The following is a 23950-nucleotide window of genomic DNA, read 5'->3' on the forward strand; positions in this document are numbered from 1 at the left end:
TACAGGCTTGAGCCACCACGCCCGGCCCTGATGATCATTTTCAATACAGCGTAAAAAACAGAGCCCTGTTCCACATTTTTACGGCCTCTGCACTTGGCAAAATATTCTTCCCGAATGGCCTCACGTGTGCTCCCTGTCGTCACACCTTTTCAGCTAGGCAACGCTCAGAGTCACACCTGAGTGGAGGCCAACGCCCCTTTGGAGGCAACTCCAGCCATAAAAAGTCCTGCTTGGAGCTGGTTTTAGTCACAGAGGGCCAAGAAATGAGTTCTGAATGAGGTGCCCTTGCACCTCTGCAGAGCCTGCTGCCGGCCTCCGGGATCTAACTGGGCTCTGATTCACCGTTCCCAACCCCACATCCAGGTAAGTGTGCCCAGCTCGTGTCTGTGCTTCCACCTCAAGATCTGAGTCTCCACTCCCCAGAACCCAGCAGGTTCCACCTGACAAGGACCTGCAGTCCTCAGCCAGCTGCCACACCCTTGCCAAGGCGTGACTTGGAGTCCTTCAGCCACCTTCGCAGATGTGAAAATTAGCTCCTACTTTTAGCCAAAGCGTTTTGAAAGAAAAGCTTGATCTTTAGCTTTGATCTGGTATTTAAAAAAACCCTTCAAGAGGAACATCACACACTGGGGCCTGTTGGGGGCTGGGGGGTTGGGGGGGGAAGCATTAGGAGAAATACCTAATGTAAATGATGAGTTCATGGGTGCAGCAAACCAACATGGCACATGTATACCTAGGTATCAAACCTGCATGTTGTGCACAGGTACCCTAGAACTTAAAGTATTAAAAAAAAACCCAAAAAAACCCTTCACGTGATTTGCTTTCAGAATTGGTGGTTTGCCCTTTGTGCAGCACTGAAATCAATCTTGTTTCTCCTTATTACTTGTGGTACATTCTACTTCCTCTGACTTTCAAAAAATTAGTGTTAAACTTTTTTTGAGACAAAGTCTCACTCTGTCATCCAGGCTGGAGTGCAGTGGTGCAATCTCAGCTCACTGCAACCTCCGCCTCCCGGGTTCAAGCAATTCTCCTGCCTCGGCCTCCTGAGTAGCTGGGATTACGGGTGCACGCCACCACACCTAATTTTTGTATTGTAGTAGAGGCTGGTCTCGAACTCCTTATGTTGTGATCCACCCGCCTCAGCCTCCCAAAGTGCTGGGATTACAGGCATGCACCACTGAGCCCGGCCTAGTCTTGAACTCTTGATGAGGGAATCCTTGACCCCTCTGTGTTTTTACTTTCGGATTTCTTCCTGTTTATTAGATGAATGACCCTGGTACTTTTTGGAGAAAATGACAAAAAGGAGCACCAAGGCTCCAGATGTATGGGAGCTGCAGAACTGAAAGTGCTGTGGGCTTTGGAGGGTAGATTTGGGGTCTGGGGGTAGATCTGAGTGGGACTGGGGAGGAGTAGGGTGCAATCGAGTCTTTAGACCATGCGTGTATCACGGAAGTCCCTGGTGTAGCCTCCCATGTCTGCATTTCTAATTGGCCTGGATGACGCATCCCAATAGTTACTTCTAAGAATAGTCACGGCTAATATTTATCAAGAGCTTACTATGTGGCAGGTACTTTGCATGTGTTCTTCCTTTAATTCTCACAATGGACCCTCTGACAATATTATCCACATTTTCAGATGAGGAAACTGAAGTATAGAGAGTTGAAACAACTTGGTCAAGGCCCCACTGCTAGAGTGCTAAGGCTAGGTACAAAGCAAGGTCTGATTCTGACCGTCCTGGGCACAGGAGCCTTGTCTGCTCCACTTGTCCCTCGGAGCGTTGCTCTTGCTGGTCCTTTTCACGACCCAGCTCTTGTCTCCCACGTACTACCCCCTCTACTGTCCTGTCACATCCCTGATTCCCCCACTAAAACATGTATTTTATGATAGCTACTTTTTATCCTCTGTCTAGTGGGTTGCCCGACAGTCCACAATCACATTTTGAAGAAGAACTTCCCAGAGTTCAGGAACAGATTTTGGAGTGCCTCTTGCAGTGCTTGTTTCTAAAACTAATATGTTGTGGACCTTTCAAAGACACAGCACACACAAACACACACACACACTCTCCTTCTAACACAAACCCACATGGCACTGGGCATGGTGGCTCATGCCTGTAATCCCAGCACTTTGGGAGGCCGAGCTGGGCGGATCACCTGAGGTCAGGAGTTCGAGACCAGCCTGGCCAACATGGTGAAACCCTATTTCTATTAAAAATACAAAAAAATCAGTGGGGCATGGTGGCACACACCTGCAATCCCAGCTACTCAGGACGCTGAGGCAGGAGAATTGCTTGAATCCGGGAGGCGGAGGTTGCAGTAAACTGAGATTGCGCCATTGCACTCCAGCTTGGGCAACAAGAGTGAAACTCTGTCTACAAAAAAAAAAAAAAAAACCACATGCACATAAACTGAAACACACACGAACACACAAACACCCGCATGAGCATGCACACAAGTCCCCCACATCAAACTCAAATGCACACAGCAAGCATGCATGTAAACCACACACTTGCCACTCCGGCTGCCTCAGCGCTGCAGAGCCCCTCTCCCCTGCCTGTCCTCGGATCCCGGGTGCACACTGGAGGGAAGTAAAACCTACCCAGACAGGAACTGAAGCAGTTGGTGAGCTTTTCTGGTGCTCTGCACAGATGCTGGGGCACTAAGCAAACAGCCGTCAGTTTCTGGAGCTGTTCTGAGGTAACTGGGGTCCTTTGGGAGCTCTGGGCTGATGAGGTTCAGGAGGTAGCTGGGAAGTCTGGGATTTGGGCTTGGTTCACCTGCGCCTTTCCCTGTCCCCATCTGAGATGGGTCTGAGACTCTCAGTGGAGGAGTAACAGGCTTTCTCCCCAGCAGGCTTTTGAAAATGGGCCCAAGGGTGTTTTCTCAGGACCACAGATGCATGTGGCCTCCACTCTGTCACCCAGGCTAGAGTGCAGGGACACGGTCTCGGTTCACTGCAACTTCTGCCTCTTGAGTTCAAGCGATCCTTGTGCCTCAGCCTCCCTAATAGCTGTGATTATAGGCGTGTGCCACCACGCCCGGCTAATTCTTGTATTTTTAGTAGAGACGGGGTTTCACCATGTTGGCCAGGCTGGTCTTGAACTACTGACCTCAGGTGATCCGCCCGCCTCAGCCTCCCAAAGTGTTGGGATTATAGGCATAAGCCACCACGCCCAGCCTCCCTTCTTCTTAGTCTGGAAGCAAACTACTTTGTGAAGTTTTCATGCCTCCTCTTTTAAAAGTAAAAGAAAGGCTGGCCAGCATGGTGAAACCCCGTCTCTACCAAAAATACAAAAATTAGCCAGGTGTGGTGGCGGGCGCCTGTAATCCTAGCTACTCAGGAGGCTGAAGCAGGAGAATCGTTTGAACCCACAAGGCAGAGGTTGCAGTGAGCTGAGATCCTGCCATTGCACTCCAGCCTGGGCAACAGAGCAAGACTCCATCTCCAAAAAAAAAAAAAAAAAAAAAAAAGAAAAAGGAGAAATTTGTGGAGGAGAGAAGATAGATGAAGTAGATATAGCAATAAATTGTGAACAGGGATTGTTTTTTCTAGTATTCAACCAGGTGGGTCTTGACCAGCATTAGATAAATTTCTGTCTGGCAACCTGGAAAAGTTCACAGTTGCTGGGACACAAATGCTTTTGGGGTCCTTCTTGGAGAGGATGGAGTTGAAGATTTGGGAGCTTGATGGCCTTTGTTATGTGTCACCAGGGAGACAGGGACAAGGGGCAGGGCTGTCGATGGAGAATGCTGCATGGGGTAGGTTGGATGGTGACGTAGAAGTCACCATGCTCCTGCCCTAGAGATTTCAGTAGCAGGCAAACGCTGTGGTCAAAAAAGAGAGTCAAGGACTTAATGAAGTTAAAGGTATTCTTCTGAAGTCCAGCACTCTGATTTTGGGGGTACAGCTTCTACCATAACTGCATATTGCTGATCCTAGTTCATTCTTAAAATTTTCTTTGCTATCTGATATACTATAGAATAACTGAGCTGGAGGCCGGGCGCGGTGGCTCAAGCCTGTAATCCCAGCACTTTGGGAGGCCGAGACGGGCGGATCACGAGGTCAGGAGATCTAGACCATCCTGGCTAACATGGTGAAACCCCGTCTCTACTAAAAAATACAAAAAATTAGCCGGGCGAGGCGGCGGGCGCCTGTAGTCCCAGCTACTCGGGAGGCTGAGGCAGGAGAATGGCGTGAACCCGGGAGGCGGAGCTTGCAGTGAGCTGAGATCCGGCCACTGCACTCCAGCCTGGGCGACAGAGTGAGACTCCGTCTCAAAAAAAAAAAAAAAAAAAAAAAAAAAAAAAAGAATAACTGAGCTGGAAAAAGTCTTGGATATTAAAACGATTTAATGAGCAGCAAACTTTCCATTTTTGTCATATCCTTTCAGCACCTCTATTTACTTAATTTTTTTTTTTTTTTTTTTGAGATGGAGTCTTTGCTCTGTCACCCAGGCTGGAGTGCAGTGGCGCGATCTCGGCTCACTACAAGCTCCGCCTCCCGGGTTCACGCCATTCTTCTGCCTCAGCCTCCCGAGTAGCTGGGACTACAGGTGCCCACCACCACGCCCTGCTAATTTTTTGCATTTTTAGTAGAGACGGGGTTTCACCGTGTTAGCCAGGATGGTCTTGATCTCCTGACCTTGTGATCCGCCCGTCTCGGCCTCCCAAAGTGCTGGGATTACAGGCGTGAGCCACCGCACCTGGCCGTATTTTTCTTTAACTTAAAAAATTTTCAACAAAAACAATAACACTTATGATATCATGGGTTTCATGTGCTAATAAATGTTTTAAAATTGCATATCTGTCAAAATAACCCCTATCCATTTGTGAGCCACCTAAGATTGTATCTTGTGCCACTGATAATATGCAAATTGCACTTTGAAAACTACTGATCTTGTCCAAGTTACCTTTTTTGTAGGCGAGGACACTGAGATCCGGAGACATTAGTGATTTGCCCAAGGTTGCACAGTTAGACTGACACTAATTTGAGGCTGTTCCTGAGGTCTCCTAATTTATAGTCTTGACATGTTCCAGTATGCTGTATCATACTTTCAAGTGTATAGAAACAATTCTTTTTTTTTTTTTTACGTTTATTTATTTATTTATTTATTATTATTATTATACTTTAAGTTATAGGGCACATGTGCATAACGTGCAGGTTTGTTACATATGTATACTTGTGCCATGTTGGTGTGCTGCACCCATCAACTTGTCAGCACCCATCAACTCGTCATTTACATCAGGTATAACTCCCAATGCAATCCCTCCCCCAGCCCCCCTCCCCATGATAGGCTCCGGTGTGTGATGTTCCCCTTCCCGAGACCAAGTGATCTCATTGTTCAGCTCCCACCTATGAGTGAGAACATGCAGTGTTTGGTTTTCTGTTCTTGTGATAGTTTGCAAAGAATGATGGTTTCCGCCGGGCGCGGTGGCTCAAGCCTGTAATCCCAGCACTTTGGGAGGCCAAGACGGGCGGATCACGAGGTCAGGAGATCGAGACCATCCTGGCTAACAGGGTGAAACCCCGTCTCTACTAAAAAATACAAAAAACTAGCCGGGCAAGGTGGCGGGCGTCTGTAGTCCCAGCTACTCGGGAGGCTGAGGCAGGAGAATGGCGTAAACCTGGGAGGCGGAGCTTGCAGTGAGCTGAGATCCGGCCACTGCACTCCAGCCTGGGCGACAGAGCAAGACTCCGTCTCAAAAAAAAAAAAAAAAAAAGAATGATGATTTCCAGCTGCATCCATGTCCCTACAAAGGACACAAACTCATCCTTTTTTATGGCTGCATAGTATTCTATGGTGTATATGTGCCACATTTTCTTAATCCAGTCTGTCACTGATGGACATTTGGGTTGATTCCAAGTCTTTGCTATTGTGAATAGTGCCGCAATAAACATACGTGTGCATGTGTCTTTATAGCAGCATGATTTATAATCCTTTGGGTATATACCCAGTAATGGGATGGCTGGGTCATATGGTACATCTAGTTCTAGATCCTTGAGGAATCGCCATACTGTTTTCCATAATGGTTGAACTAGTTTACAATCCCACCAACAGTGTAAAAGTGTTCCTATTTCTCCACATCCTCTCCAGCACCTGTTGTTTCCTGACTTTTTAATGATCGCCATTTTAACTGGTGTGAGATGGTATCTCATTGTGGTTTTGATTTGCATTTCTCTGATGGCCAGTGATAATGAGCATTTTTTCATGTGTCTGTTGGCTGTATGAATGTCTTCTTTTGAGAAATGTCTGTTCATATCCTTTGCCCACTTTTTGATGGGGTTGTTTGTTTTTTTCTTGTAAATTTGTTTGAGTTCTTTGTAGGTTCTGGATATTAGCCCTTTGTCAGATGAGTAGATTGCAAAAATTTTCTCCCATTCTGTAGGTTGCCTGTTCACTCTGATGGTAGTTTCTTTTGCTGTGCAGAAGCTCTTTAGTTTAATTAGATCCCATTTGTCAATTTTGGCTTTTGCTGCCATTGCTTTTGGTGTTTTAGACATGAAGTCTTTTCCCATGCCTATGTCCTGAATGGTACTACCTAGGTTTTCTTCTAGGGTTTTTATGGTATTAGGTCTAACATTTAAGTCTCTAATCCATCTTGAATTAATTTTCATATAAGGAGTAAGGAAAAAAAGAGCCCGTATCTCCAAGACAATCCTAAGTCAAAAGAACAAAGCTGGAGGCATCACGCTACCTGACTTCAAACTATACTACAAGGCTACAGTAACCAAAACAGCATGGTACTGGTACCAAAACAGAGATATAGACCAATGGAACAGAACAGAATCCTCAGAAATAATACCACACATCTACAGCCATCTGATCTTCGACAAACCTGAGAGAAACAAGAAATGGGGAAAGGATTCCCTATTTAATAAATGGTGCTGGGAAAATTGGCTAGCCATAAGTAGAAAGCCAAAACTGGATCCTTTCCTTACTCCTTATAGAAACAATTCTTTTATTTTCATTTTAAAAATTTTATTTAAGTATTTATTTTCGAGACAGAGTCTTGCTCTGTTGCCCAGGCTGGAGTGCAATGGTGCAGTCTAGGCTCACTGAAACCTCCACCTCCCAGGTTCAGGACCTTCTCATGCCTCAGCCTCATGAGTAGCTGGGACTACAGGTTCAATCTACCACGCCTAGCTGATTTTTGTATTTTGGTTTTGCTATGTTGCCCAGGCTGGTATCGAACTCCTGGGCACCAGTGATCTGCCCACTTCAGCCTCCTATAGTGCTGTGATTATAGGTGTAAGCCACTGCCCCTTCTTAAATGTAATTCAAATAGATAACCCAGGTAAAGGAGCAGCATAGAGCCTTTTGTAGGGAGACGCTGAATACATTTCCTTCCTTCAGTCCCTGCTGTTTGCCGCCCTGCACTGGCTGCTCTCTGGAAGTTTTTTTTTTTTGAGACGGAGTCTTGCTCTGTCACCCAGGCTGGAGTGCTGTGGCCGGATCTCAGCTCACTGCAAGCTCCGCCTCCCGGGTTCCCGCCATTCTCCTGCCTCAGCCTCCCGAGTAGCTGGGACTACAGGCGCCCGCCACCTCGCCCGGCTAGTTTTTTTTTTTTTTATTTTTTAGTAGAGACGGGGTTTCACCGTGTTAGCCAGGATGGTCTCGATCTCCTGACCTTGTGATCCGCCCATCTCGGCCTCCCAAAGTGCTGGGATTACAGGCTTGAGCCACCGCGCCCGGCCTCTCTGGAAGTTTTGATAATCCTTTCTTTTTTTTTTTTTTTTTTTTTGAGACGGGGTCTCGCTCTGTCGCCCAGGCTGGAGTGCAGTGGCCTGATCTCAGCTCACTGCAAGCTCCACCTCCTGGGTTTACGCCATTCTCCTGCCTCAGCCTCCCGAGTAGCTGGGACTACAGGCGCCTGCCACCTTGCCCGGCTAGTTTTTTATATTTTTTAGTAGAGACGGGGTTTCACCCTGTTAGCCAGGATGGTCTTGATCTCCTGACCTCGTGATCCACCCGTCTCGGCCTCCCAAAGTGCTGGGATTACAGGCTTGAGCCACCGCGCCCGGCCCTGATAATCCTTTCTAATGCTAATGCTCTGAAATACCAAGATGCTGTACCTTGGTGTGGCCACTGAATGAATGACTGTGCTGTGCAAGGTACTCAATAGAGACTGTCGGTTCTGGGGCAATTTCTTGTATTCTTTATTTGCTTATTTCCTTCACCTGTTATTATTATTATTTTTTTCCTTCTGAAATGTCTGTTATTTGGGTGTTGGATTTCCTCAACCAATAATCATCTCATTTTCTTTTCTCCTATTTTGCTTTATTTTTAAAAATATTTTCTTTAACTTCATTTTTAATGTTGCTAGTAAATTTTTAAACATTCGGCTTTCCTATTTTTAATTTCTGAAAGTTCTTTCTAATTCTCTATTTTTTTTTATCACCTCCTATTCCTGTTTTACACACACAATGTTTTATGTGTTTAAGGATGTTAATTACAGTTGTTTCAGATTTTTCTTTTAGTTCCCGTGTTGCTTTATTTCCTCTCGGTTCCTTATCTCTGTGCGTTTTCTTTTGGTTTCTTTCTCAGGTTGAAGCCTTTCTTCAAATGTCTTATGCTCTTGTGCTCTCTGGTTATATTTGTTATTTATTTATTTATTTATTTTAACTTTAATCCATTTTATATGAGTCTCTCTCTCTCTCTCTATATATATATATATTTTGTTGTTGTTTTTTGTTTTGTTTTGTTTTGTTTTGAGATGGAGTCTCACTCTGTTGCCAGGCTGGAGCACAGTGGCGCAATCCTGGCTTACTGCAACCTCTGCCTCCTGGGTTCAAGCAAGTCTCCTGCCTCAGCCTCCCGAGTAGCTGGGATTACAGGCACACTATGCCTGGCTAGTTTTTGTGTTTTTAGTAGAGACAGGGTTTCTCCATGTTGGCCAGGCTGGTCTTGAACTCCTGACCTCGTGATCCACCTGCCTCGGCCTCCCAAAGTGCTGGGATTGCAGGCATGAGCCACCATGCCCGGTCTTAGTTACTTTGAAATATACATAATATTGTCACTAAGTATAGTCACCCTAGTCTACTACAAAACATTCGAAGTCATTTCTTCTATCTAACTGTAGGTTTTTGTTTTTTTTTTCCTGGGAGTGGGGCAGATAGGTCTCACTCTGTCACCCAGGCAGGAGTGCAATGGCACCACCACCGCTTACTGCAGCCTTGACCTCCCAGACTCAAGCGATCCTCCCACCTCAGCCTGCTGAGTAGCTGGGAGTACAGGTGTGCACCACCACACATGGATAATTTTTATTATTATTATTTTATTTATTTATTTATTTATTTTGAGATGAAGTCTCGCCTTTTCACCCAGGTTGGAGTGCAGTGGTGTGATCTCAGCTCACTGCAACCTCTGCCTCCCGAGTTCAAGCGATTCTCCTGCCTCAGCCTCCTGAGTTGCTGGGATTACAGGTTCACGCCACTATGCCTGGCTAATTTTTGTATTTTTAGTAGAGACGGGGTTTCATCATGTTGGTCAGGCTGGTCTTAAACTCCTGACCTCGTGATCTGCCTGCCTCGGCCTCCCAAAGTGCTGGGATTACAGGTGTGAGCCACTGTGCCCGGCCGATAATTTTTAAAGTTTTTGTAGAGATGGGGTCTTGCTTCATTGCCCAGGCCAGTCTTCAACTTCTAGGCTCAAGTGATCCTCCTGCCTCGGCCTCTTGAAGTTCCTGTCTATTTGTACCCATAACCAACTTCTCTTCATCCCCTGCATCTACCTCAACCCTTCATAGTCTCCGGTGTCTATCTTTCTATTCTCTATGTCTATGGGATCAACTTTCTTAGCTCTCACATATGAGTGGGAACATACGGTGTTTGTCCTTCTGTGTCTGGCTTATTTCATTTAACATTATGTCTTCTAGTTCCGTGCATGTTGGTGGAAATGACGTGATTTCATTTTTAACGGCTGAGTAGTATTCCATTGTGTATATATGCCACATTTTCTTTCTTTTTTTAAAAAACTGGCTTTTGCTTTATTGTGTAATTTACAGGGGAGAATCCCAAATTCCACACTTGGTTTTTCTCTTCTGCCTTCGTTATTCTTTCAATATGTATGTCAACAGAGATCGTTTCTCCCAATAGCATATGCAGTTTGATCCTCAACCAGGACACACAGGCCCTACAAAATTCCAACCCTCCAAGACGGATGCCTGGGCCCTCCCATTTGACCGCACCCATGTCTGTTTGTACGGGGGCTCTGCCCTGGTCCTGTCACCCCTGAGGCGTCCTTAGGGTACGAATGCCAAACAGGCTCCGTGTGATGTGTCAGCTCTGAATAAATACAAGAGGCCGCTAGGAGCCCCCAGCTGAGGATTGAGAGACAGGCTGTATCTGGGCTCCATTTCAAAGAATGCTGTGATCCATTAGCAATGTCTGCCATGGGAATACCCATTAGAAGTACCTGGAAGGAGGGTTTTGAGGAATGGGCTCAGAAAGGAACAAGGTGTGTCCGTTCCATTCTTGCCTTAGGTGGCTGTTCTGCCACCCAGGCTGTGCTGTCTCAGTGGCCAGGTGGCTGAGGAGGAAGTCTGAAGGCCACAGAGTTGCAAGTGGCTTCCCTGGGGCCTGCAGGAACAGCATAGGCCCCAAGCTAGAGGAAGCTTGGAGGGGCACCCACAATGGGTCCTGTGGGGCTCTGCATACTGCGGGCCACCCTGGCATTAGCTCCTTATCCTCTGGTGTCCATCTCATCCAGGAGAAGACAGCTGGCTGGCCTCAGAGCGTTAGAGGCAACTCAGGGAGAAAAACATTTTTACATGGTACGGACACAGAAATGGGCTTTACCTCCAGATAAACTTAGAAACTTTCCATCCGAACTAAAAGGGTGTATCTTCTATATGTTGCCAAGAAACCTAAACTGAGTACAAGGACAATTTTACTTTAATCAAGTTCCAGAATGAGGGTACTCAGCTTCGAAAAGTAGTTTGTAGCAGAAGATGCGAGGGTGTGTGTGAAGCCATGTTTCTAGAATATACCAAAGGAAAACACACACAACCCCTGCGTGGCCTTTTGCCAGCCCTCGATGCTGCTCTCTACTGGGGGCAGGCGGCTACTTCGTCCAGCTGACTCAGGAATGTAATGCTCCGTGAGTGTGTCCAGGTGTCTGTTGGCGTTTTGGATTCTTTCTCTTTTCTTTTCTCTCTCTTTCTTTTTCTTTCTTTCTTTCTTTCTTTCTTTCTTTCTTTCTTTCTTTCTTTCTTTCTTTCTTTCTTTCTTTCTTTCTCTTTCTTTCTTTCTTCCTTTTTTTCTTTCTTTCTTTCTTTTTTTCTTTCTTTCTCTTTCTTTTTCTTTTTCTTTCTTTCTTTTCTTTCTTTCTTTCTTTCCTTTCTCTCTTTCTTTTCTTTCTTTCTTTTCTTTCTCCCTCTCTTTCTCTCTTTCTCTCTTCTTTCCTTCCTTCCTTCCTTCCTTCCTTCCTTCCTTCCTTCTTTCTTTTTTTGAGACGGAGTTTCGCTCTTGTTGCTCAGGCTGGAGTGCAATGGAACAATCTTGGCTCACTGCAATCTCTGCCTCCTGGATTCAAGTGATTCTCCTGCCTCAGCCTCCTGAGTAGCTGGAATTACAGGCACACGCCACCACGCCCAGCTAAATTTTTGCATTTTTAGTAGAGACGGGGTTTCACCATGTTGGCCAGACTGGTCTTGAACTCCTGACCCCAGGTGATCTGCCTGCCTTGGCCTCCTGAAGTGCTGGGATTACAGATGTGAGCAACCGCGCTTGGCCTGGATGCTTTCTTGAGGATCCTTTCTGTTGCCGCTTCTCCTGCATTTTCTCAAAGGCCACCCGGGCCAGGGTCCGCTTGTCCAGGCTGTGCCGCTTCTCCTCCTCGTTCTTTGTGCTCATTCCCATTGCTTCCAGGAGTTTTGCTTTGTCTTTGTCCTGCTTTTTCTTCTTCCGCTTGGTCACTCTGAGCTCTGCAACGCCTTTTGGCTTTAGGAGTCCTTTTTGGACCAGCTCGTAGGCCTCCATGACACTCCCCGGTGCTTTGGCAGATGGACTTGCCACGTTTTCTTTATCCATTGTCTGTTGGTGGACACTTGAGTTATTTCCATATCTTTGCTATTGTGAATAGTGCTGCAATAAACCTCCGAGTACAGGTATCCCTTTGACATACTGATTTCCTTTCCTTTGGATAGATACCCAGTAATGGGATTGCTGGATGTTATGGTAGTTCTTTTTTTCTTTCTTTTTTTTTTTGAGACAGAGTCTTGCTCTGTCCAGCCCAGGCTAAAGTACAGTGGCGCGATTTCAGCTTACTGCAACCTCTGCCTCCCAGGTTCAAGCAATTCTCCTGCCTCAGCCTCCCAAGTAGCTGGGACTACAGGTGCCGGCCACCATGCATGGCTAATTTTTTTGTATTTTTAGTAGAGACAGGGTTTCACCTTGTTGGTCAGGCTGGTCTCGAACTCCCGACCTTGGGTGATCCACCCACCTCAGCCTTCCAAAGTGCTGGGATTACAGGTGTGAGCCACCATGCCCGGCTGATCGTGTGGTAGTTCTATTTTTAGTTTTTCGAGAAATATCCATACTGTCTTCCATAGTGGCTGTACTAGTTTACGCTCCCACCAGTGGTGTATAGGACCTCCTTTTCTCTACATCCTCACCAGCATCTGTTATTTTTTGTCTTTTAAGTAATAGTCATTTTTCGAGATGGGTTGGGATGATCTCATTGTAGTTTTGATTTGCATTTCCCCAATGATTAGAAAAATGTTGGCTGGGCCTGGTGGCTCAGACCTGTAATCCCTTAATGTCAGGAGGTGGAGGCAGGAGGATCGCTTGAACCCAGGAGTTTGAGACCAGCTCCAGCAGCATAGTGAGAGCCTGTCTCTACAGAAAAGAAAAAAAAATTAGCTGGGTGTAGCGGTACCACACTTAGGAGGCCAGGGTAGGAGGATTCCTTGAAACCGGGGGGTCGTGGCTGCTGTGAGCTGTGAACGCCAACCAGGTGGACTCACGCTACTGCACTCCAGCCTGGGCAACAGAGTAAGAACCTGTCTCCAGGAAAAAAAAAAAAAAAGAAAGCAAAGCAGAGAAAAAAGTGGGGGCATTTATGCATAGACCTATTGGCCATTTTGTATGTCTTTGGCCATTTTTTTTTTTTTTTTTTTTTTTTTTTTTGAGACGGAGTCTCGCTCTGTCGCCCAGCCCAGGCTGGAGTGCAGTGGCGCGATCTCGGCTCCCTGCAAGCTCCGCCTCCCGGGTTCACGCCATTCTCCTGCCTCAGCCTCCCGAGTAGCTGGGACTACAGGCGCCCACAACCGTGCCCGGCTAATTTTTTGTAATTTTTAGTAGAGACGGGGTTTCACCGTGGTCTCGATCTCCTGACCTTGTGATCCGCCCGCCTCGGCCTCCCAAAGTGCTGGGATTACAGGCGTGAGCCACCGCGCCCGGCCGTCTTTGGCCATTTTTTAAGTGAGATAATTTGTTCTTTTCTTGTTGAGTTGTTTGATTTCCTTGTATAGTCTGGATATTAGCTCCCCATCAGATAACTAATTTTTAAATATTTTCTCCTATTCAAGAGATTGGCTGGGCATGGTGGCTCATGCCTGTAATCCCAGCACTTTGGGAGGCCGAGGCAGGTGGATCACCTGAGGTCAGGAGTTCAAGACCAGCCTGCCCAACATGGTGAAACTCCGTCTCTACTAAAAATACAAAAAAATTAGCTGGGCCTGGTGGCACATGCCTGTAGTCCCAGCTACTTGGGAGGCTCAGGCAGAAGAATTGCTTGGACCCAGGAGACGGAGGTTGCAGTGAGCCAAGAAAAGGCTGGGCACGGTGGCTCACATCAGTAATGACAGTACTTTAGGAGTCTGAGGCTACTCAGGAGGCTGAGGCAGGAGAATCACTTGAACCTGGGAGGGGGAGGTTATGGTGAGCCGAGATCACACCACTGTACTCCAGCCTGGGTGACAAGTGTGAAACTCTGTCCCCCCACAAAAAAGGAAAAGAAAAGAAAAGAAAAGAAAAAGATAGGTTGTCTCTTCATTCTGTTAATTGTTTCTTTGCTATTTAATTAATTAATTAATTAATTTTCTTTTTTTTGAGACAGAGTCTCACTCTGTTGGCAGGCTGGAGTACAGTGGCGCGATCTCAGCTCACTGCAAGCTCTGCGACCCGGATTCAAGCACTTCTCCTGCCTCAGCCTCCCAAGTAGCTGGGACTACAGGCACCCGCCACCATTCCCGGCTAATTTTTGTATTTTCAGTAGAGACGGGGTTTCACCATGTTGGCCAGGATGGTCTCGATCTCTTGACCTCGTGATCCACTCGCCTTGGCCTCTCAAAGTGCTGGGATTACAGGAGTGAGCCACCGCGCCTGGCCAATTCATTTATTTATTGCAGAGGATATCACTACGTTACCCAGGTTGGATTGCAGTGGCGCAATCTTGGCTCATTGCATCCTCGATCTCCCAGGCTCAGGTGAACTTCCCACATCAGCCTCCCCAGTAGCTGGGACTACAGGTGTGCACCACCATGCCCAGCTAATTTTTGTATCTTTTGTAGAGATGGAGTTTCAACATGTTGCTGAGAATGGTCTTGAACCCCTGGGCTTAAGCAATCCACCTGCTGTGCCAGCACCTGGTCTTATTTTTAATTAATTAATTAATTTATTTATTTGACATTGAGTCTTGTTCTGTCACCCAGGCTGGAGTGCAGTGGGGCGATCTCAGCTTACTCTAACCTCTGCCTCCCAAGCAATTCAAGCGATTCTCCTGCCTCAGCCTCCCAAGCAGCTGAGACTACAGGCACGCATCACCATGCCCAGCTAATTTTTGTATTTTTAGTAGAGACGGGTTTTCACCATATTGGCCAGGCTGGTCTCAAACTCCTGACCTTGTGATCCACCCGCCTCAGCCTCCCAAAGTGCTGGGATTACAGGCATAAGCCACCACACCCAGCAGTATTTTTATTTTTTAATAAAAAAAATTTTTTTTTAAAGACAATGTCTTGATCTGTTGCCAAGGCTGGAGTGCAGTGGTGAGATCGAAGCTCGCTGCAGCCTCAAAGTACTGAGCTCAAGCGATGCTCCCGCTTCAGCCTCCTGAATAGCTAGGACCACAGGCATGCTGGTTATATTTAAAAGTGAAACACTGGCCGGGCACGGTGGCTCATGCCTGTAGTCCTAGCACTTTGGGAGGCTGAGATGAGCAGATCAGTTGAGGCTAGGAGTGCAAGACCAGCCTGGCCAATATAGGCTCTACTAAAAATACAAAAATTAGCTGGGCGTGGTGGCACATGCCTGTAGTCCCAGTCAGTTGGGAGGCTGAGGTACGAGAATCGCTTAAACCCTGGAGGCGGAGGTTGCAGAAAGCCAAGATCACGTCACTGCAGTCCAGCCTGGGCAACAGAGCGAGACTCTGTTTTAAAAAAGAAAATTTTTTTTAAATAACTACAATAAAATGAAATAAAAGTGAACCACTAAAAATCAGATTGTGGTGTCTTTATGCATGAGCCAGGGCTTGTTTGACCTTAAAGCTCCAGTATCAGAAGGCCTCATGGTGACCTTTAATTTGGGAAAACTTGCCGGGCACGGTGGCTCATGCCTGTAATCCCAGCACTTTGGGAGACTGAGGCTGGCGGATCACCTGAGGTCAGGAGTTCGAGACCAGCCTGACCAACATGGAGAAACCCCATCCCTACTAAAAATACAAAATTAGCCAGGCATGGTGGTGCATGCCTGTAATCCCAGCTATTTGGGAGGCTGAGGCAGGAGAAGCACTTGAACCTGGGAGGCAGAGGTTGCAGTGAGCCAAGATCATGCCATTGCACTCCAGCCTGGGCAACAAGAGTGAAACTCCATCTCAAAGACCAAAAATGGCCAGGTGCAGTGGCTAATGCCTGTAATCCCAGCACTTTGGGAGGCTGAGGCAGGTGGATCACGAGGTCAGGAGATTGTGACCATCCTGGTGAATATGGTGAAACCCCATCTCTACTAAAAATGCAAAAAATTAGCCTGGCATGGTGGCGGGCGCCTATAGTCCTAGCTTCTCAGGAGGCTGAGGCAGGAGAATGGCGTGAACCCGGGAGGCGCAGCTTGCAGTGAGCCAAGATCACACCACCGCACTCCAGCCTGGGCAGCAGAGTGAAACTCCATCTCAAAAAAAAAAAAAAAAAAAAAAAATTGAGAAACCCCTACCTGTCTCTACCAGTAGGTCTTTTCTCTGGGGTCTGGAAGAAGAATCCTTCAATATCCTGCCTTCTGGTAATCTGAGAGCTGGGCGAGAAAAGGAAGATCAGAGTTCAACCCTTAAATCTGTAGGTTTTCACTCCCCTCCCCTCCTTTGCAGTCCCGTGGAGTCTCCATTGGAGCCATTTTGTCGTCCAGGCATCCTGATGTTGGTGGATGGCCCATCTGAGTGGCCAGCCCTGCGCTTCTTGCTGTTGGCTGTGGCAATGTCTTTCTTCCGCTCAGCTCTATCCATAGATGAGGCGCATCTGTTGTTGAAAGAAAAAATGATGCGGCTCGGGGGGCCGCTGGTGCTGACCACCAAGGAGGAGCAGGCCAACGAGAGGCTCATGACGCTCAAAATCGCTGAGATGAAGGAGGCCATGAAGACCCTGATATTCCCACCCAGCATGCACTTTTTCCAGGCTAAGCATCTCATTGAGAGAAGTCAAGTGTTTAATATTCTAAGGATGATGCCAAAAGGTAAGGTTTGGAAAGGGGTGGCTTGGGGTGCTGGGAAGGTAGAGGGACTCATCTTGGGGCTACTACTGTGCTTGCGGCTGTTGCTATTCTAGGTGGAGCAGAGAAAGCCTCACTCGGCTGCTCTGCTCCTCTGTCCTTTTAGGTAGACTAGGAAAAGGGTGTTGGAAACCAGAACCCCTGCTTCCTGGGGGACTTGCAGACAGTCATGATTGGCCTGAATATTCCTGGTCTTCCCTGGAAAAGTTGGAAAAGCATCCAACCCTGAGACTTTGCTATTCCCTTCATAGTTTTCCCAGGGGCTAAGCTACCGCATAGGATACAATACGATATAGCATCCTGGAGTAGTATAAACACACCTCCATGAAACATGAAATAATCAGCATCCTGCACATATAAATAGCCAGGAGCGGTGGTGCACCTGTAATCCAAGCTACTCTGGAGGCTGAGTGGAGAGTATCGCTTGAGCCCAGGTGCAGTTTGCAGGGACCTATGATGGCACCACTGCATTCCAGTCTGGATGACAGAGCAAGACCCTGTCCCCCAGAAAATTTTTTTTTTTTTTTTTAAATTAAAAAAAATTTTTTTTGAGACAGAGTCTCACTCTGTCGCCCAGGCTGGAGTGCACTGGTGCTATCTCGGCTCACTGCAACCTCTGCCTCTTGGGTTCAAGTGATTCTCCTGCCTCAGTCTCCTGAGTAGCTGGGATTACAGGCATGCACCATCACACCTAGGTGATTTTTGTACTTTTAGTAGAGATGGGGTTTCACCATGTTGGCCAGGCTGGTCTCAAACTCCTGAGCTCAGGCAATCCACCCGCCTCGGCCTCCCAAAGTGCTGGGATTACAGGTGTGAGCCACTGCGCCTGGCCAAAAATGTTAATTTAAAATATAAAAATAATAGCAACTTGCAGTTTACAAAGACTTTTCAACACCTGTTTTTTTTTGTTTTTGTTTTTGTTTTTTTTTTTGAGATGGAGTCTTGTTCTGTCGCCTAGGCTGGAGTGCAGTGGCATGATCTCGGTTCACTGCAACATCCTCCTTCCAGATTCAAGCGATTCTCCCGCCTCAGCCTCCCGAGTAGCTGGGGTTACAGGCGCCTGCCACCACGCCCGGCTAATTTTTGTATTTTTAGTAGAGATGGGGTTTCACCATGTAAGCCAGGCTGGTCTCGAACTCCTGACCTCGTGATCTGCCTGCCTCGGCCTCCCAAAGTGCCGGGGTTACAGGAGCGAGCCACCATGCCTGGCTGTTTTCTTTCTTTTCATGTTATAAATAGAGATTAAAAAATAATAATAATCATGAGGTCAGTAAAGTAGCATCCCCAGTTGCTGGGAGGCATAAGAGGGTGACACACTATAGCTCATGCAGCCGGGACAGCTGTCTAGGGGCTCGTGTCAGGGCCAGGGGCTGGATGGGCACAAGAAGGGCAGAGGGACAGCATGCACTGTGCCTGGGGGAGCAAGGGACACAGCTGGTGTCTGGTCGGGAGGACAAGCATGGGGACTCAACTGGCAAAGCCCACAGGCCAGAAGCTGTACAGACACGGGCTCAGCCCAGGGGATGAAACACCAGTGGGAGAGGAGTTGAGGGGCAGGATGAGAGGATGGAGGACAAGTGTGTGAACAGGACTGCGGCCCTGGGGCTCATCCCAGTGTATCCCGTCATGAAGTGTTGGGTGGCCTCATTGAAAGGCTTGGGCTCCCAATGGAGAACTAGAAGCCAGTGGAGCCCCGAGTTGAACCTCAGTTCTGTGGTTCCAAACCTGATGCCCTCTCACTCTCCTCTGCTGCCCCTCTTGGACAAGATCACCCCTGGCTCCTGATTAGTGAGACATGGAAGCCCCATCCTTAAACTAGAGCCTTAGACAAGTTCTGAGAAACATGTCTGGACAGAAATCCTTCTGCTCGCACGTCTTCTTGTGATCCACACTGTCCCCAAGCCCCAGAGTCCTGGGATGGGACTTCACCCCTTTGTCCCCAAGCCCCAGAGTCCTGGGATGGGACTTCACCCCTTTGTCCCCAAGCCCCGGAGCCCTGACATGGGACTTCACCCCTTTGTCTCCACCATTCTTCTTCCCTCTCCAGGGGCTGCCTTGCATCTCCATGACACTGGCATCGTGACTATGGACTGGCTGGTGAGGAATGTCACCTACAGGCCTCACTGCCACATCTGTTTCACCTCGAAGGGGATCATGCAGTTTAGATTTGCTCACCCAACTCCCCGTACATCAGAAAAATGTTCCAAGTGGATCCTGCTGGAGGATTATCGGAAGCGGGTGCAGAACGTCACTGAGTTTGACGACAGGTGAGTATTAGTTCAGCAAGCACATGTCCCAGGTCTGTCATGGGGTGGCAGTGGGTAGGTGTCTCCCTTGGTACAAACCTATAGATAAAAATCTGGCTTTAAAAAAGCATGAGGCAAGGCTGAGCATGGTGGCTCACATCTGTAATCCCAGCACCTTGTGAGGCCAAGGCGAGTGGATCACTTGAGCCCAGGAGTTGCCAGTCTGGGCAACATGGTGAAACCCCATCTCTACCAAAAATACAAAAAATTAGCCAGGCGTGGTGCTGTGCCTGTGGTCCTAGTTACTTGGGAGGCTGGGGCAGGAGGATCACTTGAACCCAGGAGGTTGAGGCCGCAGTGAACTGAGATGGAGCCACTGCACTCCAGCCTGAGTGACAAAATAAAACCCTATCTCAAAAAGAAAAAAAGAAAGAAAAAACCATGAGCACCTTTTTCTTTTAACCTTACTGGATACTCTGCCCCACAAAAGCATTCAACACCTTTTCTATCCATAGTAGTTTTCTGGTGCATTTAAAATCTACAAAAAGCATTATCAGCAACACTATTTTTGTTTGTTGTTATTATTATTATTGTTTGTTTGTTTGTTTGTTTGAGATGGTCTCGCTCTGTCACCCAGGCTGGAGTGCAGTGATGCGATCTCCACTCACTGCAAGCTCCGCCTCCCAGGTTCACGCCATTCTCCTGCCTCAGCCTCCCGAGTAGCTGGGACTACAGGTACCCACCACTGCGCCCGGCTAATTTTTGTATTTTTAGTAGAGACGGGGTTTCACCGTGTTAGCCAGGATGGTCTTGATCTCCTGACCTTGTGATCTGCCCATCTTGGCCTCCCAAAGTGCTGGGATTACAGGCGTGAGCCACCACGCCCAGCCATTATTATTATTATTATTTGAGACATGGTTTTGCTCTATCACCCAGGCTGGAGTGCAGTAGCGCAATCTTGGCTCACGGCAGCCTCTGTCTGCTGGGTTCAAGCGATTTTCCTGCCTCAGCCTTCTGAGTAGCTGGGGTTACAGACATGTGCCACCATGCCTTTGTATTTTTAGTAGAAACAGGGTTTCACCATGTTGGCCAGGCTGGTCTTGAACTCCTGACCTCAGGTGATCTGTGCATCTCGGCCTCCGAAAGTGCTGGGATTACAGGCGTGAGTGACCGCGCCTCGCCAGCAACACTGTTGCTGTAGCAAATGAGATTTGTCTGATGCTCAATAAAACCAGAGAGAATAAAAGTTCCTAGCTCTGAAGTGATGACAATCTAGCTGGAAGATAAATCTTCTTGAAAACCTGTTGGAGCAACTTCCTAACAGACTTGCATAGTATTATTATTATTATTATTATTACTATTTAAGACAGGGTCTCATTCTACCATCTAGGCTGGAGTGCAGTGGCACAATCTCGGCTCACTGCAGACTCAACCTCCCAGGCTGAAGCAATCCTCCTGTGTGTCAGCACGCTAGAGGTACGCACCATCACGCCCAGCTAATTTTTGTATTTTTTGTAGACATGGGGTGTTGCCATGTTGCCCAGGCTGGTCTTGAACTCTGGGGCTCAAGCCATCCTGTCGCCTTGGCCTCCCAAAGTGCTAGGACTACAGGCACGAGCCGTTGTGCCTGGCCTTGTATAGTAAGTGTATAAGTGACAATTAGTTTGGTCACACAGATGTCTAGAGAGTGCTCCCCTGAGGTTATTTCCCTTTATGAAATGAGAAACATGAAGCTCAGCAAGGTTAACTAGCTTATGCAAGGACACACAGCTGGTAAATGGCCAATCTGGGATACACACCTGGGTGCTGATTGGAGTTATTTCCATTCCACTCCCTTCATTAACCTGCTTGAGCTGCCATAACAGAACACCCCAGGCTGGGGGGCTTAAACAACAGGAATTGATTGTCTCAAGCTGGGCACACTGGGTCATGCCTGTAATCCTAGCACTTCGGGAGGCTGAGGTGGGAGGATCACTTGTACCCAGGGGTTCAAGACCAGCCTGGTGGCCAGGTGCGATGGCTCACGCTTGTAATCCTAACACTTTGGGAGACCGAGGTGGGTGGTTCAGGAGTTCAAAACCAGCCTGGCCAACATGGTGAAACCCTGTCTCTACTAAAAATACAAAAAAAAAATTAGCCATGGGTGGCGGCAGGCACCTGTAATCCCAGCTACTTGGGAGGCCGAGGCAGGAGGATCACTTGAACCTGGGAGGTGGAGGTTGCAGCGAGCCAAGATTGTGCCACTGCACTCCAGCCTGGGTGACAGAGCAAGACAAGAAAGGAAGGAAGGAAGGAAAGAAGGAAGGAAGGAAGGAAGGAAGGAAGGAAGACAGACAGACCAGTCTGGGCAACACAGTGAGACCCTCATCTCAACAAAAAATAAAAAATCCACCAGATGTGGTGGTGCACACCTATAGTCTCAGCTACCCCATAAGGCTGACATAAGAGGATTGCTTGAGCCTGGGAGATTGAGGCTGCTTGAGCCTGGGAGATTGAGGCTGCAGTGAGCTGTGATTGTGACACTGCACTCCAGCCTGCACTCCAGCCTGAGACCCTGTTTCCAAAAAAAAAAAAAAAAAAAAAAAAAGGAATTGATTTTCTCATGGTTCTGGAGGCTGGAAGTCCAACATCAAGGTGCCAGGGCAGGGTGGGTTCCTCCTGAGACCTCTCTCCTTGGCGTGCAGAAGGCTGCCTCTGGCTGTGTCCTCACATGGCCTTTCCTCTGTGTGTGCACTCCTGCTGTCTCTTCTTCTTCTTTTTCACCTTGAGATGAGTCTCACTGTGTCGTCCAGGCTGGAGTGCAGTGGTGCGATCTCAGCTCGCTGCAACCTCCATTTCCAGGGTTCAAGCGATTCTCTTGCCTCCCTAGTAACTGGGATTACAGGCACAAACCACCACGCCTGGCTAATTTTTGTATTTTAGTAGAGACGGGTTTTCACTATGTTGGCCAGGCTGATCTCGAACTCCTGACCTGAAATGATCCACCCATCTTGGCCTCCCAAAGTGCTGGGATTACAGGCGTGAGCCACCGCGCCTGGCCTCCTCTTCTTACAAGGACACCCGTCCTATTAGAGTTGGACCCCCATCCTTACAACCTCATTTAATCTTTTTTTTTTTTTTTTGAGACAGAGTCTCACTCTGTTGCCCAGGCACCATCTCGGCTCACTGTAAGCTCTGCCTTCCGGGTTCTGGTCATTCTCCTGCCTCAGCCTCCTGAGTAGCTGGGACTACAGGCGCATGCCACCACGCCCAGCTAATTTTTTGTGTTTTCAGTAGAGACAGGGTTTCACCGTGTTAGCCAGGATGGTCTCGATCTCCTGACCTCGTGATCCGCCCGTCTCGGCCTCCCAAAGTGCTGGGATTACAGGCATGAGCCACTGTGCCCCGCCCACGCCTGGCTAATTTTTTGTATTTTTAGTAGAGATGGAGTTTCACCATGTTCGCCAGGCTAGTCTTGAACTCTTAACCTCAAATGACCCATCCGCCTCAGCCTCCCAAAGTGCTGGGATTACAGGCGAGAGCCACCAAGCCCGGACATAACCTCATTTAATCTTAATCATCTCTTTAAAATTCCCTTCTCCAAATGAGGGCTAGGGCTTCAACATTTTAATTTGGGGACTTGGGGATACAATTTAGTCCATAACATCCCCCAAAAAGAGTTTGGTCTATTTTCCTGTCAGTGGGTATAGGAAAAAAAAAAGAGAGAGCTTTTTGGTCTAGAAAGTACAGTGGGATCAGATTGGCCAAGCATACAGAGGGAGGACAGGAGCCAGGAGAGCCTAGCTGGAGAGCTCTCCTCTCGAGCAGTCTCCTGGGGCTGGGGTTAGGGTTTAAGCAGGCAGTGGGCTGCCTGGCCACAGGACCCACGCTTATATGGGAGAGCCTGGGAATACTCCCCTTTGCCCCTTCCTTTTTTTTTTTTTTTTGAGACAGAGTCTTGCTCTGTAGCCCAGGCTGGAGTGCAGTGGCCGGATCTCAGCTCACTGCAAGCTCCGCCTCCCGGGTTTACGCCATTCTCCTGCCTCAGCCTCCCGAGTAGCTGGGACTACAGGCGCCCACCACCGCGCCCGGCTAATTTTTTGTATTTTTTAGTAGAGACGGGGTTTCACCGTGTTAGCCAGGATGGTCTCGATCTCCTGACCTCGTGATCCGCCCATCTCGGCCTCCCAAAGTGCTGGGATTACAGGCTTGAGCCACCGCGCCCGGCCTGCCCCTTCCTTATCTCCACTCTAGGGTGCATCCTGGTGTGCTGCTAGCTGGCATATGCAAGGTGGGTAGCAGTCCTATGGGTGCCTGGGGGCAGTGCCCTGGATCATGCCTCCACCACTCCCCACTTTGTGTCTTGGACAGCTTGCTGAGGAATTTCACTCTGGTGACCCAGCACCCGGAGGTGATTTACACAAACCAAAATGTTGTCTGGTCGAAATTTCAAACCATCTTCTTCACCATCTCTGGTCTCATCCGTTATGCACCAGTGTTCAGAGACTATGTCTTCCGGAGCATGCAGGAGTTCTACGAGGACAACGTGCTCTACATGGAGATCAGAGCCAGGCTGCTGCCGGTGAGCCCAGCTCTCCTCTCCGCTCCTCCCACCTCCTTTGCTCTGGCCTGACTCAGATCTTAGCTGGTAGAAGACTGAATGCTCATGAATTGACCACCCAGGTCTCTGGTGCAAGGGGTCATGTGCCTTTCCAGGGGCCACCATGAGCAAGGAGACCTGAAATGGACTGGGCAGCCTCCAGTAACACCGGGAACACATCCCGCGTTGCCCTTTGCCCCCTGTTTCTCATGGTTCCCCATTCTCCCCTCTGCCGTGATACCCAGGGCCTTGTGACACGAGCTGAGAAGGAGGAGAACTGGGATAGAGCCATCTTAGGGGCCAAAAGAAGGGGTTTCAAAAATAAAGGGAGCCACATGGCAGGGTGAGGGCAAGAAACATGCAGATGGATAATCACCCATGAGATTTGAAAATTACAAGGTCACCTTTGAGCAGTCTCAGTAATATGCTGAGA

The 23950-nt window shown here is 48.1% G+C and overlaps 1 protein-coding gene across 7 annotated transcripts in view; it reads left to right on the plus strand.

Annotated features, from left to right (window-relative positions):
• Positions 1-225: 225 nt before the first annotated feature.
• ADA2 (adenosine deaminase 2) overlaps positions 226-23950 on the plus strand; it is a 51595-nt gene continuing 27870 nt past the window's right edge. For 4 of the 7 annotated variants that reach the window (XR_013399657.1, XR_013399658.1, XR_013399659.1 and 1 more), the window contains exons 1-4: positions 2641-2693; positions 16295-16656; positions 18740-18959; positions 23289-23499. Coding sequence is in view for 4 of the 7 variants with exons in the window: in XM_015149658.3 (XP_015005144.3) it covers positions 16341-16656; positions 18740-18959; positions 23289-23499 (747 nt within the window). In the remaining 3 variants the exon portion in view is untranslated. Of the gene's footprint in view, positions 364-2640; positions 2694-16294; positions 16657-18739; positions 18960-23030; positions 23209-23288; positions 23500-23950 lie in introns of those variants that run through there. The other 3 variants (XM_077950989.1, XM_015149659.3, XM_077950990.1) reach the window with 3 other exon arrangements.

This window comes from Macaca mulatta, chromosome 10 (genome assembly GCF_049350105.2).
Source record: "Macaca mulatta isolate MMU2019108-1 chromosome 10, T2T-MMU8v2.0, whole genome shotgun sequence".
NCBI lineage: Eukaryota > Metazoa > Chordata > Mammalia > Primates > Cercopithecidae > Macaca > Macaca mulatta.